General features: G+C 41.9%; 1 protein-coding gene across 1 annotated transcript in view; it reads left to right on the top strand.

The window, feature by feature from the left end:
- Positions 1–2,203, top strand: part of WDFY1 (WD repeat and FYVE domain containing 1) — a 48,100-nt gene extending 45,897 nt beyond the window's left edge. Inside the window, exon 12 of the mRNA XM_059928815.1 lies at positions 686–2,203. Coding sequence (XP_059784798.1) covers positions 686–745 — 60 coding nt within the window. The 3' untranslated portion in view covers positions 746–2,203. The remainder of the gene's footprint in view (positions 1–685) is intronic.
- Positions 2,204–20,172: the final 17,969 nt, after the last annotated feature.

Below are 20,172 nucleotides of genomic sequence, written 5' to 3'. Positions count from 1 at the left end.
AGCCACGTGGAAACCTGGAAACAAACTGCATGTTTGTGAGTTTCCACGCCCTTGGTGGTGTCTCCCTCGGCCACGTCGGTCTCTCCAGGTGAGCCAGTGAGGGCCTGGCACACCTCTGTCACTGTCTGCACTGAGCCAGCCCCAGGGTCCTCCCTCCCCCTGCCGGGCCTTAGCTGACCCCTTTCTCTGATCACTCCTTCCCTGGCTATTGATCCTTTCATCCTGGGCAGAAGGCTTCCCATGTATACGAAATAACCACACGCTTTTTTATTAAATCCCTGGGTGGCTAACGCAGGAACTGAAAGTAAGTGTTTTATCCTTAGTACCACTCTTGAGTTGTAAAACGATGACATAGTTTATTTCATAATAAAAAAAAAAATGGGCCTTTCCCCAGTGGGCTTTTTATTAAAAATAAAAGTAAATTTATAGTAAAACATCATGATGATGTAATTTGCAGGTGTCGAGAGAGATACTGCTTATAAGCTTTTTTTCATATTTTAGCCGACCACGCTGTTTCGTCGCTATGTAAATCTCGAGAAGGTTTTGTAGGGAAAGCAGAGAATGAGTTATGCTGGCCGCTTTGAGAGTGTAACAGCTGTCTGTTCTCAGCGCCAGCAGCGCCTCCTGGGGGGCCACGTGACCGTGACCGGTGCTGCGTCTCCAGGCCCCCCCCCTTCTCTTGCAGATTTGGGACATGACGCCCGTGGTGGGCTGCAGCCTGGCGACTGGGTTTTCTCCACACTGATCCGGGAGCCGGGCGGGGTCTGCGCCTTCCCAGCATCAGCCTTCACCAAACACGATGCTTCCCTGTAGCTCCACGGTCACTGTCGCGTGGACGGACAGCAGCCACTAACAAACAAGTCAACGTTTTTAAAAAGAAAAAAAAAATGTAGAGGTGTGTTTTGGGGCATTTGTGGAACTACCCGTGGGATGTAGCGGGTCCCCGAGGAGTGGAGTTATTTACTCCAGCGAGACGTCCTCGGGAGTGGTGAGCTGACGTGTGCCGAGGCAGTCATTTAGCACGCGAGAGTTTCGGGGGAAAAATACCGAACGGAAGAGTTAAAGCCTAGAACTTTCTTCAAGCAGTTCCAACTACAAACGCGCTTCTCCCCGGGCTTGCTGGGCCCGCACGGGCCCCCACGCTTCTCCGCAGGCAGAGCAGGGGTCAGGGGAGGAGGACTTGTTCTCTCCCTTGGGGGGTGCAGCGGGACTTAGGAGCCCAGAGACCCTCCTCGTCTGCTGGCAGTCTGTGAATATTCTCCACCCCTAGCCACTGAGAAAACTCTTAACGATATCTGTCCTCTCCAGGCGGTGCCACGTCTGCTCTTAGTGTGTGGCCCGCCTCAGTTGTTTCTCGTCCCAGCCAGCAAGCCGTGGGCGAACTCTCAGATTGTCACTCAGTGAGCTGTACAGTTTCTGTACTAACCAAGGCAGTCCACACTCTTCCCTTTCCCCCAAATGTGCTCTGAGGACAAGACGTTTCTATGGTGCTGCTAACGCGGGACTTGCACAAGCCGCCTGACGCTTTCTGACTGCGGTCAGTGACGACTAATGGAAAACCCGGCTACCAGCATGCCTGGGATGGGAAACGGTCAGTCCATTCCATGGGACAGCCCAGTCCTCCTAAAAGACACAGTCTGTTTGCAGGTCCAAGATGAGCCCCTGTGATACTGTGGCAATTTAATAGACACCTCAGAAAAGAACTCCAAAGCTTTTTAAACTAGGTCGACTTTTAGTTATAACTTATTTCATAGAAGGAAATCGGTAATCCAGAGCAGTAACTGTTAGCCAGGTCCTGCACAGTAATTCCTCACTTGTAAATTACTTTCATAACAATTAGCAAAATCTGTTGTATCAAACGGCATTTTAAAAGTTTTCGGCGACTTAGTACCAGGATGGGGAAGAGGTAGGGAATGGGGAGCCTGTCTTTTAATATTCAAATATCTATTTGTTTTTAACAGCAAAACGTGTATCTGTTATTTTAGGGCTATGGAAGTGAGTGGAGACAAGTCGACTTTTTGTAAGGACAGATTTTAAAATAGATAGCAAAAATATTTTTGTTAGTCTTACTAATGGATATTGAAAAAAACTACTGCATCGCTTTTGGGGGATCATATCAAGACAACATTGTTCTGTATGATATAACTAAGGGACTAAATATTTTAAAATAACAGCTGTTAATTAAAATGTTTTTTTTAACATCTTTACTGGAGTATAATTGCTTTACAATGGTGTGTTAGTTTCTGCTTTATAACAAAGTGAATCAGCTATACATATACATATGTCCCCATATCTCCTCCCTCTTACGTCTCCCTCCCACCCTCCCTATCCCACCCCTCTAGGTGGTCACAGAGCACTGAGCTGATCTCCCTGTGCTATGCAGCTGCTTCCCACTAGCTATCTGTTTTACATTTGGTAGTGTATATATGTCAGTGCGACTCTCTCACTTTGTCCCAGCTTACCCTTCCCACTCCCTGTGTCCTCAAGTCCATTCTCTACGTCTGCGTCTTTATTCCTGTCCTGCCCCTAGGTTCATCAGAACCATTTTTGTTTTAGATTCCTCCATATATATGTGTTAGCATATGGTATTTGTTTTTCTCTTTCTGACTTACTTCACTCTGTATGAATTTTTTAAATAATAGTTTTTTAAGACAGGCAGTTAAACTAAGATGTCTTAATGGCCAAGTGGCACAAATAAGGAAAGGAGGTCAGGCACATCATGTTCTAGAATGATCTGCAGTAGAAGTCGACTTTGTTGCTCCTTGTAATTTTTGTGTTATATCACCTGAAAAAGATGTTTTCTTTAAAAATTTTTACTAGGCCCTTTGCATAATGTCTGTTACTAACATAATCCAGAAGAAAATTTGAGTGATGGTAACCTGAATGGCAGTGTTGAGTGTTAGCTTAGTTTAGTCAATGGTTCAGCTCATACAAAGGTGCTATCCTGGGGATTTTATGAAGTCCTGCAAGGAAAATAGAATATGATCTATCCCTTGCCATGTTGAAGAAGGCCGAACTGTGGTTTTGCTTTCCTTTAACCTCTGTAAAATATGATTTTATGATGTCTGTGGTAGACTGAGCAGAGTTTCGCAGCTGCTGAGAATATGCCATAGCTTTGAGACTTCTTTTCTTTTAAAAAATCCTTAATGAAAAACTCAGTGTTTCATAGAGAATATAAGGCTGATATAGCGCTTCCTAAGGGGTTAACCTAAGTCAAGGAGGAAAGGTCTGTGTGAGGAAGAATTGGAGCAGGGTATCCAGAAAAGGAAAGGAGAATGTTTCAATGTATTTTTTCTCCACCAGAGCTTATTACCAGTTTTTTTTTTGAAACGCACATGACAGGCTTGCCTTGTCTCTATCCCACACTAGGTAGCAAATGGGGTAATATTTTTTATAAAGGTGGGTAAAAATTATTTTCACTATTTTAGTGACTGGGCACATAGAGTACAGCTAGACTTCTAGTTATTGCCTTATTTTGACTGCGTTACTCTTAAACGGGTCACTTAAAATAGTTCTTCGAGTAAGGGTTTACTGGTTTTTCCATTCCTGAATACTCATGCTGAGTTGCAATTAGGGATCACAAAGTACAGAATGTTAGAGAATATCCTTCTGTTTAGATCTAGTATGTTTGTGATCAGGACTTGCCAATTCTTCATTCTAAACGCGTTCTAAAATTGCTCTTTATTAGTGCAAGTGATAGGAATATACCCTTATAGCATGAGATGGAAACAGATTACTCATTACATTGTAAATCTCTGTTTACTATGTCCTAGTTCTATCCTGCTGCCTAGAGGATATAAACAAAACATATTGCTCTAGAAGATGGCGTCACTTTGTTCTCCCCCTGAAGCATTCAGTTTGTTAATACCTACAATTGTAAACTGTTGAAACTGGCCTAAGTATGGAATAAATACCATAGTGGCTCAGACCCAAGGAGATACTTTCTAAAATCAGTTTTCATTAAATTACGTCCTACTTCCATTACTGGACCTGGTATCTCCTAAAATGTAAGGAACCCGTTACTATTAATGATAAACCATCTCCTCATTATAAATGTGAAGTTGAACAAGTAAGTAATACATGCTATATTTATTCAAGTGTCTATTGCTTAATTGTTGATTGTGAGCAGACTATTGAATGTCTACTCTATTTTCTGCTATTTACTATACAGTAGCTCTTTGAGTAAGTTGAAGTTGAATTGTGCCACAAATTTATATTAGAATACAATTTAAAGTGTTTTTCTCTATAGACTTTTTTGACTGGGGAAGCAAAGGGCAATGTTGATTAGTACATTTTGTCTTGTACTAGCTATGTTTCTATAGTATAGGGTGCCCTGCGTGTCCCAGACAGCTAGAAAACTTTGTTCTTTGCTTCTATTTGCGGGTTCTGTTTTTGTGGTTTTTTGAGAACGTGCATGCGTACAATAAAGTGTTCCTTGCTTGTTGCTCTGTTGCTTAATTTGGCTTTTGTTATGTTTGATCTGGACATAGGGCAGCAGTAGTAGCTACCGTGGTTTAGCAGTGTCTGTGTGCTGGGTGCTCTGCGGACTTTGCCTTATTCAGTCCCGGCAACACTTCTACAAGGCATTGTTTTCCCCGTCTTACAAATGAGAAAACCAAGTAGATACTGTCTGTCTGACTTGAAAGCATGTGCCTTCTTCATACCGCCTGCCTTCATGTGCTAGTGTGTAATGAGAGTTTTATATAAAGGAAGTAGGTATGATCTGTTTTGAAGTTTGTGAAGCCCTGGAGTCGGATCACTCAGGATATACAGGCCCCCTGAGTGCCCTGAGCCACGTGGAAACACCATGATCCCTCCCTAGGTCCCCTCGCCAACAGCTCAGTCTTATGAAGAAACACAGGGTGGTTCAGACCCAGGAGAACTGAGTCCTCAGCTTAACTGATAAGCGGTTGGTTTAGAGATCAGAATGACAGTTTATTGATTTTTTTTTTTTTAAACACTAAAGCTTTATTTTCTCTCATCACCAAAATAATATGTTTATTGGGAATTCCCTAGCGGTCCAGTGGTTAAGACTCGGTGCTCTCACTGCCAGGGGCCCAGGTCCGATTCCTAGTCGGGGAACTAAGATCCCAAAAAGGTGCGTAGCGTGGCCAAAGAAAAAAATATAATAATAATATGTTTATTATAATAAAAAGAAAAGGAAAATAAAAAGATAATACCAAAAATATTTGGTATTTTAAATATCAAATATCTAAAAGATTTTTTAAAAACCCCTTAGTCCAACCACCCAGAGAAACCACTGTTGAAATTATGCTGTGCCTCTTTCCAGGGTTTTTTTTAAATGCACATGTACGTATAGAACACACACTTATAGATATGGTGTTCATGGGTGACTACCTTTTTTCCCCACCTGATGTAGTACGGATAGTTGGCCCATGTCAAAAAATTGTGCACGCTGTTAGCATTATTAGCTGCTGCAAAGTTGCAGTGGACGCTAGCTCTGTGCTGTCCGAACGTGTACTGGGACTGCCCGTCTCCAACTCTGTGAGGTTAGGTAAGGCCACGTGACTGACTTCAGCCAATGACGTACAGGCAGAAGCATTTAATGGTAGGCGAGAGGCTCAACCACCAGTTTCTTCCTGAGCGGTCACGGAAGTGCATGTTGATAGAGGAGTATAATGCCGAGCCACCCCGTGGAACCCGGCTTGCCCTGGACTTGCAGTGGGTGTTACGTGAGGGGAGAATAAATCTTTGTTGTTTTAGTGCACTGAGGCAGGGTATGTGTGTGTGGGTTTTAGCTGCAGCATAATTTAGGCTGGACAGTGGTATTCCCTTGTTCCATTATGTGGCTGAACCATCGTGTATGTCACCAATCCCATGTTGAAATTAGATTATACATCTTTTGAATATTTGAATTTTTAATTAAAACACTAAATATCTTAAAATACTAAACTCAGCATGCTTGTATATTCATCTTTTCCCATTTTTCCAATTATTAGGATAAATTCTTAGAAGTAGGAATTGCTAGGTCAAAGAATATGCATATTGTGTTTATTCTTATTGCTAATATCCTCATACCATTGCCAACACTTGAATTTGTTCCTTTGAATAGGCAATAAACAGGCGTAGCTTAGTGTCTTAATCTATGGAATTCCAGTTTGTTGATGTACGGCTTTCTGTAAGACAGTCTAGATAGAACCCAGGTCACCTCTGGCAGGCTGTGCGGTGGACAAGGATGCGGGGGATAAAAGGTTGGCTGGATGACCTCGATGCTGTTACGACAGCCTGATGTGCTTGTTGCCAAGGGTGCTGGAGAGTCAGCTGGTGGCTTTTCCCTTGGAAAGTGGAAACAGACCAGCAAGTTGTTTCCTGCCTTCCCTTTGTAGGTTTCACCTGGCTTACTTATAAAAACATTCTCGGCAGGGTAATGCTGATACTTGAGTTATAGCTTCCTTTCCCATCCATCACTCTTTAGTCCCTAAGTTTCCTTGACTATAGTTAGATCTCTTTCTAAATCTTTTCACTGCACACACAAACCACCCCTTAGGGAGTTTATTACATATTGATACCTATAGTTTCCCACAACAGTTGAGTAACACACTATGAGACCACCTTCTTGACTTTAGTCTTGTCACCTGTGGTATAGAAATGGAGCCTGTGAGATAGCTTCCCAGGTCAAACCCAAGTGGAAAACTGAAGATTCAAGCTCTGGTCTATCTGACCTCAAAACTCATGCTTCTTTTTCTAGTACCCCATCTGGGTCTTTCATATTTGAAGAAATTTTAGATCCTGGAGAAAGATAAAGTAATAGAAATTTCGTTACACCATTAGCAAGGGATGTGTGGTATGTTTTCCCACACCCTAGAGTTTAAGGTCAAGAGGGGCATTAGAATTCTATTTGTCACCCCCTCACCCGCACCCCGGACTCGTGAATCAGTGGTGTCACTGATAGGTGGCTTCTGTGGTGACATTTATGACGCCAGGTTTCTTACAAACCAATCATTTCCCGTATACTCCAAAGAGCAGTGATTCTTAATCTGTGTTTTATGATATTTATGATCCTCTACTATTTATACATCATTTTGAAACTGTTAAAAAATTCCTTCCAGAAAGTAAATTGTATTTTTATCTGAAATAGATTCACATTAATGCACAGCAAAGAATGTAGCAGTGTCCCCAGATCAAGCTAATAAATTTGAAAGAACTTGGGAATCACTCTTCTAAAGTATGGCTGTTAAGCCTGTGACACTGGTAAGGGACTTTTACTTAAATCTGCTCTCGTAACAGGGATTTTCCTCTATTCCTGCAACATTTAAGAATAGCCAACAGCCCGTGACTCCACCAAAATCAAACCCAACTAATAAAGTCACAAAACAGTTACATGATTTTACTATTTCAGAATTCAAAGTATCATTCCCTTATTAAATAATATGATATTCTTTTGACAAGATATTGGTAACCAGATATTTCAATAGCTGTAGATTGTTCCAGTTAATGCTGTGATAACAAAATTTGCATGATTGCACAATTTGTTGAATTCAAGATACCTTAAGTCACAGAAAGGAAAATTATCTTCAAACAATTGCAGGCTTATCTAAACTCTTCTTCTGGACCCACCACATGCTTTAACTCACGACAGGAGACTTGATACATACATGGTGATGGCCTGCTAACATGTGCTCTGGTTCTTGCCTGAGAGCCTCTGAAAGGCAGGGACCAGCCTTTCTGTCTGTATCCTCATTGCCCATCATACATTTGTTTCTTCCCATCCTTTGAAAATGCCACATTAGGCTGAATACTTTGAACGTTTTGTGTGCTCTTCCTTGAGCTGTTACCTGGAGTTAGAGGAACTAATTGGAGAGCAACTTCTAAAATTAAGTAGGAACACCTGGTTGAATTAACCCAGTGTAGTGTCAAAAAGAGGAAGGGAGAGGAAAAAACATACGGTCAAACAAATTTGTTTTATTTCTGAATTTACTTGTGTAAAAATAATTCTTTGCTCAAGTGACTTGGGACTTTATTTCTGCGTTATTATTGTACTTTCCTATTTCTTGTATTTTATTGACATGGCATCAAATGTCTTTTGCTGCTGGAGTCATGTCAGCTGTAATCTATCAGATGAATCCCAAGTTGCAAATGTGTGCTGAAAATACAGGCAAGCTTGCAGACACAAACCTCAGTACAGCCTATTGGCTCTACCTTCAAAATGTATCCCAGTACGGCCACTTTTCACCATTCAGCTGCTATTACCGTGATCCAGTTCCCTGTCATCTGGGTTGTTCCAGTGGCCTCCTAACCAGTCTCCTACCTCCTGCCCCTAACAGCCTGTTACTCAACACACCTGTTAAAACACGACTCGGATCATGCCATTCCCGTACACAAAACCCTCACGACTCCACACCACTCACAGTAGAAGCCCAAGTTCTAAACTGTCCCGTCATTATCTCCCTGACTTCTGTGTTCTCCTTGCTTGCTCCTGTCTAACCATGCGGTTCTTGTTTTCCTCTCTCTAACTTCTAGGGGGCAGAGAACTTGTGCAAACACAGCATGGAGCTCAGGCTCAGGCACATCATAGACACTTAAATAATGATGCCTGTTTGTGTACAGTTTGGGTGCTGTGTGCATAAATGCCAAGGAACTTAGGTGAATTTTCTTAGGGAGTGAGTCCGTAGTGTGAAATTCCTGTTCCTCCACCACCATCATTCCTACCCACCCTGTCTCACCTTCCAAGCTACTATTACAGTTTCCAGAGGCTGGAAAGAACAGTTAGAGAAAAGTGTAGAGAGGTTATAGAAGATAAGTACACGGGGGACATGAGATGTTTCTAAAGCATCAAGCACTAGTTCTGGGAGTCTGGTCATCATTAAGACCTAATCAGAAGACAACACTCTGCAGCTTCATGTTTGATGGGTATGATGGTTTAAAAATATTTCTGCAAATGCTTAGACCCTCCTTCTGTTGAGTGGTGGGATTTAGGTACCCTCCCCTTGAATCTGGGCCAACCTTAGTGACTCACCAATAGAATATGGCAGAAGTGACACAGTGCAGTGTCTGAGGCTAGATAAGAAAATGCCACGCAGCTTCCACCTGGTTCTCTGCGGGAAACCAGCCACCTGAGACCAACAGGTGTTGTGGTCGGCGGCAGAGCTGAGCTCCGTCTGACAGCCAGCATTACCTGCCAGCCACGTGGGTGTGCCATCTTGGAGGCAGCCTATCTGAGCTTTCAGATGTCTGCAGGTCCAGCTGACAACTGCCACAGCAGGAGAGGAGCCAAGCGAGGGCTGCCGAGGTAAGCCCTTCCCCAATTCGTGATCCACAAAACTGTGAACAAGATAAAATGCTTATTTTAAGCTGTTAAGTTGTGGGGTGATTTGTTACACAGCAGTAGTAACCTGAACAACAAGCCATTAATTCCTCATCTGGGAGCCATAGGGCAGAGCACCGTCCCTACCCACCCGCCAACCCAAGCAAGAGAAGTGGACCCAAGGCAACATAGTACCCACGAGCTTCTTCAGAAACAATTGGGTTTCTTTCTCGTAAGAGTACTCCAGGGACCTGTAGCTAATGGGTCATGATCCTCATTATCTTTCTTCAGATTGCCTCCACGTTCCTACCCACCAAGCCCATCACCCTACCTCCACTCCAAATTTTTCTTTGAGATTTCCCTTCTGGCCACATTAAACTTGTTTTCTTTTTTTAACTTTTTATTTAATGTTGGAGTATAGCCAATTAACAATGTTGTGATAGGGCTTCCCTGGTGGTGCAGTGGTTAAGAGTCCGCCTGCCAATGCAGGGGACACAGGTTCGAGCCCTGGTCCGGGAAGATCCCACACGCCGCGGAGCAACTAAGCCCGTGCGCCACAACTACTGAGCCTGCATGCCACAACTACTGAAGCCCACACACCTAGAGCCCGTGCTCCGCAACAAGAGAAGCCACTGCAATGAGAAGCCTGCGCACCGCGACGAAGAGAAACCCCTGCTCGCTGCAACTACAGAAAGCCTGCGCGCAGCAACAAAGACCCAACGCAGCCAAAAATAAATAAATTAAAACGAACAAACAAAAAACAATGTTGTGATAATTTCAGGTGCACAGCATGTATCCATTCTCCCCCAAACTCCCCTCCCATCCAGGCTGCCACATGAATTTGGTTTTGAATTAACCCAGTCTGTACTAAGCATATTCAGATTTTATACTGGCCATATTTAAGGGTGCTCTAATTTTCTCAATGTTTTTTGCCCATTATGTAAATGCAAGTTATGTACCATGATTAGGGCATGGAGAGTTCTGAATTATGGAATTCCCAGTTTTCCAAGCACTGAAACGTTACTATATGTGATGTGTATTACATCATATATATTGTGTTTTTATTGACACACCACCATTCATTGAAAAAATACTGAGTTTCTACCATGTATAGGTACTATTCTAGATCCTTGAGAAAAAAACAAAAAAGAACAAAACAAAGATCCTGCCCTTGTGGAGTTTACATTCCTACAGAGGGAGACAGACAATACACAGTAAGCCTAATAGATAAGTTATACAGTATACTAGAAGTTAATAGTGCTATGGAGAAAAGGCAAAGAACAGGTTGCCACAAATGGAGCATGCAGGTGGTGGGTAGGGGTAGTTTGCCAAATAGAGTGATCAGGGTGATACATGTTCAAAGGATTTGAAGGAGGTGAGGAAGATAGCTAAGTGGAAATCAAGGAAGGAGTTCCCAGGGAAGGTAGCTGGATCAGAGGTTCCAAGACAGGGGTGAGCTTGATGTGTCGGGGGAAGAGCAAGGAGACCAGAGTGGCTGCAGTGGAATGAGTGACGGGGAGAGTTTTAGCAGAGAAAGTGAGAGCTCAGTGGGGGCTGGATCACGGAGGCCACTGCAAGGATGCTGGCTTTTACGGAGTGAGGTAGGAGCCACCGGAAGGCTTTGAGTACAGGAGTGACGTGATCTGACTCGCATATTAAGAGGGTCACTGGCTGCTCTGCTGCCCATATGCTGTAGTGATGCGGGCAGGCAGGTAGCTGAAGAGGCTGGGAAGTAATCCAGGAGAGAAATGATGGCGGCTCAGTCAGAAAACGCTCCAAGTTTTCCCCTGAGCATTGGGAAGGGTGGGGCTGCCATATAGCTCAGAAGTACGATCAGTTGTTGAGCTGAAAAGTAGATGTTGGGGAACCCTGATCGGAACTCGTACCACAAAAAGAACCCAGCATACTCAGAACTGACCAGATGCCAAGCCAATATTCCGTGTGCATTTTTTCTTTATTTCACACAACATCCATGAATGAGAACGAATCCCCATTTTACAGAGAAGGAAACTAAAGTTCTGAAAGGTTCAGAGACATTAAAGTTCAGTGACCTTGCCCAGCCTACTAAGTGGAGGAGCCGGGATTCAATTCCATTTTGACTCTACTGCCTGTAGATTCTGCTGCAGCCCTCGGGGACACTCTTCCTCCACTGGACCTTAGCAGCTGGCATTTTCACTATTTGTTTTTCATAATATGTTACTCAACTGTCCAGTTGTGTAAGACAAAATTAATTATTGATTAAAAAGTGTCACTGCCTTCTAAATCTCCCCTCTCCTGAATCAATAGATCCTCCAGTATCTTTATACCTACAAATCCACTGCATTTACCCATTTATTCAACTTGAATGGCTTCTGTCCTTACTGTTTATTGTCTCATATCCCTTGAACACATTGCTGCCAAAGGCTGTTGAAGCCAGGTTGCTTTGGGTCCTACCTATAGTTTTCGCATAATAAATACATAATTGCTAATCATAGGTATCTAAGTATGTAAGGTTTCTAAGAGAAGGTATATGAGTTACCTATAGTTTCTGTATCTTTGCTACGCTGACTTTGGCACCATTTTATTTTTGACATCTGGATTCACTATGGTGCCAGATGATCTGTGAATTAGGAATGCCTGATAAACTACATTTTTACGTCGTTCTAGACTTCTGTTATTTGGAGATTGTTTTTTGTTTGGTTTGGGTTTTTTGGGGCCATGCCAGGCGGCATGTGGGATCTTAGCTCCCGGAGCAGGGATGGAACCCATGCGCCCTGCAGTGGAAGCGCAGAGTCCTAACCACTGGACCGCCGGGGAATTATTTGGAGATGGTTTTTTGTTTGGTTTGGGTTTTTTTGGACCGTGCCAGGTGGCATGTGGGATCTTGGTTCCCGGAGCAGGGATGGAACCCGTGCGCCCTGCAGTGGAAGTGCAGAGTCCTAACTACTGGACCGCTGGGGAATTCCTTGGAGATGTTTAATAGGAGGGAATTGATGAACGGTGGCAGAGCTTGCAGGGGAATTACTGCTGCATAAATGTCATGCCTGCCGGACTGTTCAGCTCCTCGGGAGGTGTGGGTGTGGGGAACTAGTCCAGGATACTTTGTTAGATGCCTAGCTTGTCCATTTGAGAAGGGGGTCTGCAGACATTTTATTATCCCAGCATGGAATAGTCATTGCAGTTATACCATTTTATTTGTTTTCTTGTCCATTGTAGTTAATAATTTTATATATACCATTTTAAAAGGGTGAAGTGTCCACTGATACCTTTATCATTGATAGGCACGCGATCTGGTATGCAGGGTGCATGCAAAACTACAACCGCTCCAGACTGCCTCAGGGCTTTTAAATCTTGGTTTCTTACTTTTAATTATAAGTGAAATTAAATGGAAGCTTGTTCACCTTCATTCGCTTTCTGGTTCCATTAAATGGTGCAGAATCACCCTCACCCTCAGGGTCCTACAAGCTCAGGATTAATAGCTTGTGTGGCTTTGACTCCTTAAATGTTATGCCCCGGGAGCCTCACATGCTGCACCCTAGTCCTGACCTGAGTCACGTTACCCTCATCTTCTTAGGAATTACCATCATCTGAAGCTGTCCTCTTCGTTCATTTACTAATGTGAATAATGTGACTAATATTTCTCTCTCGCCTTAGACTATAAGCTCAATGAAAATATAAGCTCTTTGTCACAAACAGCCTGCTTGTCCAGTAGGTTTAGGAAGCATCATGCCTACAGGCTCACAAAAGCATTTTTATTTTAATTCCTTCTCAAATCAGAAGAAAAAATGAAGATAAGAAGAATGAATATATAATAACGAGTCTAGCCTGGATTATATTTGACTTTATACCAACGTAGTCATAAAATATACTATTTAAGATATTTTTATGGGGACAGGGGGCCATGATGGCAAGAGTGGCCTGGGGCCCACAGAAGTCATAACGCAGCCCTGGTCACAGCACCTGGGACTGTGCCTGGCACATGGCAGGTGCTCAGGAAATCTCTGTCATGAGAATGAGTTAGTGAAGGGAACACTCAACCAAAATAGAGATTTGGAGTCGAGTCAGGAGATATTGAACAAAGAGTTTTGTCCCTGGAGTCTTCCATTTCTAAGAACTATTGCTTCTCATTTCAAGTTTTTTGTTTGTTTGTTTGTTTTGATAAATTTATTTATTTATTTTTGGCTGTGTTGGGTCTTCGTTTCTGTGCGAGGGCTTTCTCTAGTTGCAGCAAGTGGGGGCCACTCTTCATCGCGGTGCCCGGGCCCCTCACTATCGCGGCCTCTCTTGTTGTGGAGCACAGGCTCCAGACGCGCAGGCTCAGTAGTCGTGGCTCACAGGCCCAGTTGCTCCGCAGCATGTGGGATCCTCCCGGACTGGGGTACGAACCCGTGTCCTCTGCATTGGCAGGCGGATTCCCAACCGCTGCGCCACCAGGGAAGCCCCTCATTTCACGTTTTAATCTAGATTGAAACAAATACCCAGGGACTCTCTAATCCATACACGTTCCCATATGGACTCTGCAAAACCACCTGTCTGTGTGATTTACGAAGAATGTGAGGACGTTCTTAACAGCCCAGCCCAGCATTCTTCAGCATTCTTGCTGAAACGGAAGTTTTTTTGTTTTTTTGCTTTTGGTGAAAATAAATGGTTATTGTTCTCCCTTCGCTGGCCTTTCATTTATCTAAAAAGTTGCCTAGTGTCTTCTCTTCATTAGTTCAAGTTCGGCAAGTTGTAATTTAAACACTTTATACATGTCAGGAAACATTGGTCAATCTCAGTGAACTCTGGGGCACCATGCCCAAGGGTTAAGCGGATCACAGTGTTTCATATTTCAAGTCCCAGGAGTAGGAAATTCACATAGTTTATTTCAAAGAATGTACAGAATAACCTCTTTGGGACTGATGATAAATACAGTTGATAAATTCAAAAAATTTAGTTTTTGTTGTTAATGGTGATAGCCCTTTCTTTTACAAGCAACTAACTTTGTTTGGGAAGGGGAGGCAGTGTGGGATAATGGGTAGGAGTGCATCCCCTGATGACTTCATGCCTGGGCTTGAATCCCAGCTATCACTTACTGGCTGTGTGATTTTGGGTAAGTTAATTAACCTCTCTGCACCTTAGTTTCCTTATCTCTAAAGAGAAGGTTGTGGTGGTGCCTTCATCATTGGGAGGTTGTTATGGCCACATCAATTAATCCATGTAGAAGTGTTTAGAATGGTTCCTGGCACATAGGACGTGTGCTCAGGATATGTTATGCAGATTCAAAATACAGCTTATTAAGCCTTAGTAAATTAAAATAAACACCTCTCTGTCTATAAACAGACAGGCTTTATATTACTCAGGGAGGCAAATTTTAGATTAATACCAACACTCTTGCAAGTTCTCATAAAATATAAACGTTGTCATACTCAAATTCCTTCTGTTTCTTTGTTATATTCCCCCAAATTAGTCAAGGTTAAAGTTTCTATCAGACTCTACAAGAGACCCAGTTAAAACAGGATCAATTTTCATTAGAATTAAATTTTGAAAAGAAGATTTTGAATTATTATTTCTACAGAGTATGTTTGATGCATTTTTCCATTTTTAATTTCTATTTTGATTTTGAAATTAATTCACATTGTTTAATAGTCATAATTATGAGTGATATATATGTTGATTTTAATTAGGTTTCCAGTTTAGCTCCAAGACTTAAAACTATTATGACATCATTTTACTCATAATGTAATTTTAATCTAAAATGTTTAAAGCTTCCATTTTAAGTTCATGAATTAAAAGCTAAAGCATAACCACCACCTCTCTCAAGATATGAAAGCTTCCTTCCTTCCTTCCCACTGACCACCGCCACCCCCACAAAACACCCAGCTTTCTTTACTTTGACACAGTATTGCTAATTGATTACTAGAGAAAAGAGCAACTAAATTCTAGTTTTCAATGATTTCACAGTGACTTTCACCCCAGGTAAAAAAGATTTCAATGGCCTTTTGTCTTTACAATAATCATCTTTTTAAAAAATAGAAAATATATTACAGAAATAAGTCCTTCAAAACAAATGGCCAACAACGGCCTGCTGTATAACACAGGGAACTATACAGTAGCTCCTAGTTCCAAGTTCAATATCTTGTAATAACCTATAATGGAAAAGAGTCTAAAAAAGATTCACTTTGCCGTACTCCTGAAACTAACACAACATTGCAAATCAACTATATTTCAATAAAAAATTTTTTTAAAAGACAAATGGTCTTGGTGTATTTGTCAGCGTTTAAACATTATTTTAAAAAAGTCCAATCATCTGGGACATGCATAAGACTGTTGAATTTATCTTGGTCCTCAATGATCAATAATTGGGAATGCTGTCAACTGCTTTTTTCTTAACTTTTTATTTTGACACAACTTCAGACTTACAAAAAGTTGCAAGAATTCCCATGCACCCTCCCAAATTCTCCAAATGTTAATATTTTACTACATGTGAAACTGAAGGCAGTCATCGGTTAGATCCCTTAAACTATAATTCTCTTAATAAATAATGTCCTGTAAACTGCCTTCACTGACTAAGCTCTCTTTAATTATTTTTGCAAGTTGTATACCCTCCAAGCTTCACACAGTCTTGGTAATATATCGCAAGACTCCCTAACTCCCCCCCCACCTTGGATAATACCTCTGACCTATGGGTTGCTGTCATAACAGTTGGAGCTGGCTAAGACTGGTTGGGACCACCAACCCTCAAACTGGGCCTGGGCAGCTGTCCAGTCTGACCTTTTGACGTCAGAGGGTCAAAATCTCCAGCCTCAGATCAAGCTAATGCCACCATTTTCTGAACATGCATCCCATGAAGAGCACGTAACTCAGATATGTCTGTGCAGAGCAGCAATTACCTCACCTTTTTCCTGCCTCAAATCACCTTCCCCTGCACCTCTGACCACCCTATACTCTACCCATAAATATCCCAAGCCCCTCGCCCTCAGGGATGCCGATTTGAGAATTGTTCTCCCATCTCCTCACTTGGCTGCCTTGTGAAGAAACCCCTTCCCTGCTACAACCCTTGGCATCTCAGTGTTTGGCTTGGGGCGCTTTGGGCAAACCAACCTGGTTCAGTAACACATGTAATGAATACTTTGAGACTCTATGAACACCCTATTACTCTTCAAATTTTCACCCACTAGTTTCAGCGTCCATTGGTGATTCTTGCTTGATGATTTTCTTGGTACTCACCAAGACTGCTTGATGATTTTTTTAATTCCAGCATTTATTCTACATTTATTAGTTGCTTTCTAGTAAGAAAAGCTTTGCCTTGACCCAGCAATCCCACTACTGGGCATCTACCCAGAGAAAACCATAATTCAAAAAGACACATGCACCCCAATGTTCATTGCAGCACTATTTACAATAGCCAGGTCATGGAAGCAACCTAAATGCCCATCGACAGACTAATGGATGAAGAAGATGTGGTACATCTATACAATGGAGTATTACTCAGCCATAAGAAGGAATGAAATTGGGTCATTTGTAGAGATGTGGATGGACCTAGAGGCTGTCATATGGAGTGAAGTAAGTCAGAAAGAGAATAACAAATGTATATTAACGCATATAAGTGGAATCTAGAAAAATGGTACAGATGAACCTGTTTGCAAGGCAGAAATAGACACAGATGTAGAGAACAAACGTATGGACAACAAGGGGGGAAAGTGGCAGTGGGTGGTGGGGGTGGTGGTGGGATGAATTGGGAGATTGGGATTGACATGTATACACTGATGTGTATAAAATGGATGACTAATAAGAACCTGCTGTATAAAAAATAAATAAAATTTTTAAAAAAAGCTTTGCCTTTCCCTTCATCTGTTTTCTTGTTTGTTTGTTTATAAATCAATCAATCCATGTAGACTAGTGAATTCTTATTTTATCCAATAGGTTATAATCCTTTTTTATTATTATTTTATTGCTTGAATTAGTTTAGATTTTTCCCATGGGAGTCCTTGCAAACTGGCTCTTGTGTCCTCTTAACATGTCACTATCATTCTTTGCTTACTTTCTGGCACAACAAGACATTCCAGGCTTTTCTTATGCTTTCCCTTGTCAGCCCTGGTACCTGTCATTTCTTCAAAGTTTGTTTTATTTCATGGTATATAGAAGCAAGATCTGGGTTTTAGGTGAGCTCATTGCTTCTGGGATATTACTGATTTTAGGCCTTTTCAAAGGAGAGAGTTTAGGAAATAGATATATGTCTACACACAAACACACACACACACATATATACATATACATATATACCTACACATACCTATATCTATTCTATACCTCTATTGTGCATTCTTTTTCTTTTCTTTTCTTTTTTTTTTGGCCGTGCCACACAGCATGTGGGATCTTAGGTCCCCAATCAGGGATCGAACCTGTGCTCCCTGCAGTAGAAGGATGGAGTCCTAATCACTGGTCCGCCAGGGAATTCCCTATCATGCATTCTTAATGATAATTCCAACGTCAAGCCAACACTACAGGGTTCATTCTACCACCCACTCTTTCTGCATTTATGACTCCCTTCTACAACAGTGAGAAACCTGTCTCCCATGACCCATAATATATTTACTTACTTGTTGGATCCTAGAACATACAGGAAATAGTTTTAGAATTCCTAATCTATATCTCCAAAGAAGAAGGGAAAGGAGGAGGACGAGTTGGGGGGAGGAGAGAGAAGAGGAAGAATTTGTTTCCTAAATTCTGATCCAGTATTTAACAGTTCTTTATCTTTAACCAGAGGGGATATGGTCCAAAAACTGTACCCTGCAGGTTTTGGACTTGTCAGCCTCCATAATTGCATGTGCCAATTTATTAAAATAAATGTCTCTCTATATATAGATCTGCCTCAACTCTTAATGGTGTTACAACCCAATAAACCCATCTTAAGTTAAGAATATCTTAAGTCAAAAATGCATTTGATACACCTAACCTACCAAACATCATAGCTTAGCCTAGCCTACCTTAAACGTGCTCAGATCACTTACATTAGCCTACAGTTGGGCAAAATCATCTAACACAAAGCCTATTTTATAATAAAGTGTTGAATATCTCCTGTAATTTATTGAATACTCTACTGACAATGAAAAACAGAATGGTTGTTGGATTCAGAATGTTTTTAAATGTATGAGTTGTTCCTCTCATGATCGCCTGACTGGGAGTTGCATCTCACTGCCACTGTCCAGCATCACAAGAGAATATGGAACTGAGTATCGCTAGCCCTGGAAAAGAGTGAAATTCAAAATTCGAAGTATGGTTCCTACTGAATGCGTATCACTTTCACAACATGGTAAGGTTGAAAAATCTTAAGTCGAACCATCATAGGTTGGGGGCCATCTATATATACACATCCTATTGGTTCTGTTTCTCTAGGAAACCCGGACTAATACAGATGTGAAACATTAACCTGGATCCAAATGTTAGAACTGTGCCCAGAGCTATACGTAGAAAAGTGACATTCCCCTAGCCCCTTCCTAGCTTCTCCACTCCCATCCCACCCACAGTCCCTGGGTAAATAATCGGACAGTGCCTGGTTTAGGCTCCTTTTGCACAAGAGGCAGATGCACGTGTGTTTTTTTTTTTTTTCTTTTTTAAAATTTTATTTATTTATTTATTTATTTAATGGCTGTGTTGGGTCTTCGTTTCTGTGCAAGGGCTTTCTCTAGTTGTGGCAAGTGGGGGCCACTCTTCATCACGGTGCGCGGGCCTCTCATTATCGCGGCCTCTCTTGTTGCGGAGCACAGGCTCCAGACACCCAGGCTCAGTAATTGTGGCTCACGGGCCTAGCCGCTCCGCGGCACGTGGGATCTTCCCAGACCAGGGCTCGAACCCGTGTCCCCTGCATTGGCAGGCAGATTCTCAACCACTGCGCCACCAGGGAAGCCCCGATGCACGTGTGTTTTGTTTGCTCTTTTTTGTTGTATGAAGGTAGCGTACTATACATACTCTTATACTTTGCTTTCTTCATTTAACAATATATCCTGGGAACCACCCACATCAGTTCACGGAAGTTCTTCTCATTCATTTGTGCTGCTGCAAAGTATAGCTGTACCATAGTTTATTTAGATGCCTCCTATGCACAGATTACATGTGGTTTCCAATATTTTGCAATTACCAATAATGTCACAGAGATTTATTTTGTGCACTGTATTTTTGTATTGTTGGAGGTGTATCTTCATGTGTGTTCTTAGAACTGGAATTTCTGGATCAAAAGGTAAACACATATATAGTTTTGTTAGATGTGCCAAGTTACCCTACATAACGGTTGAACCGGTTTGCATTCCCACAGCAATGGATGAGAGAGCCTGTTCCCCACAGCCTGCCAACAGAGTTTTTTGTCATACTGTTTAATGATCGATCCTTAACCAAAAAGTTGAGGAATCTCCAGTTTTAATTTGCATTTCTCAAGTTGAACATCTTTACATATATTTAATGGTCATTTAAAACATTGTGGGATGTCAATTATACCTCAATAAAAAACAAAAAGCAAACAAAAACAACTTGTGCATGTGTGTGTGTGTGTGTGTGTATGTGTGAGTGTGTGTGTGTGTGTGTGTGTGAGAGAGAGAGAGAGAGACAGAGAGAGAGAGAGAGATTTTTCAGTCAGGTATTTTGATCATTTTGTTCTCAATTCTGAGAAGTTCTTTCTATGTTAGGGAAGTTAGCCCTTTTTCTGTGGCTATGTGGCAAGAAATGTTTCCCCAGTTTTTCTTTTTTTGTCTTGTTTGATCCTGCATGTGGCATGCTGGATCTTAGTTCCCCAACTAGGGATCGAACCTGTGGCCCCTGCAGTGGAAGTGTGGAGTCTTAACCCAGTTACTGGACCCCCAGGGAAGTCCCTCCACAGTTTTTCATGTGTCTTTTGACTTATGGTGTTTTTTTCCTGCCATAAAATTTTTAAAAAAATTTTATGTAGCCAAAGT

Source organism: Balaenoptera ricei, chromosome 7, assembly GCF_028023285.1.
Source record: "Balaenoptera ricei isolate mBalRic1 chromosome 7, mBalRic1.hap2, whole genome shotgun sequence".
NCBI lineage: Eukaryota > Metazoa > Chordata > Mammalia > Artiodactyla > Balaenopteridae > Balaenoptera > Balaenoptera ricei.
Note: the sequence above shows the minus strand (reverse complement) of the source record. Positions and strands in the feature narration are given on the sequence as shown.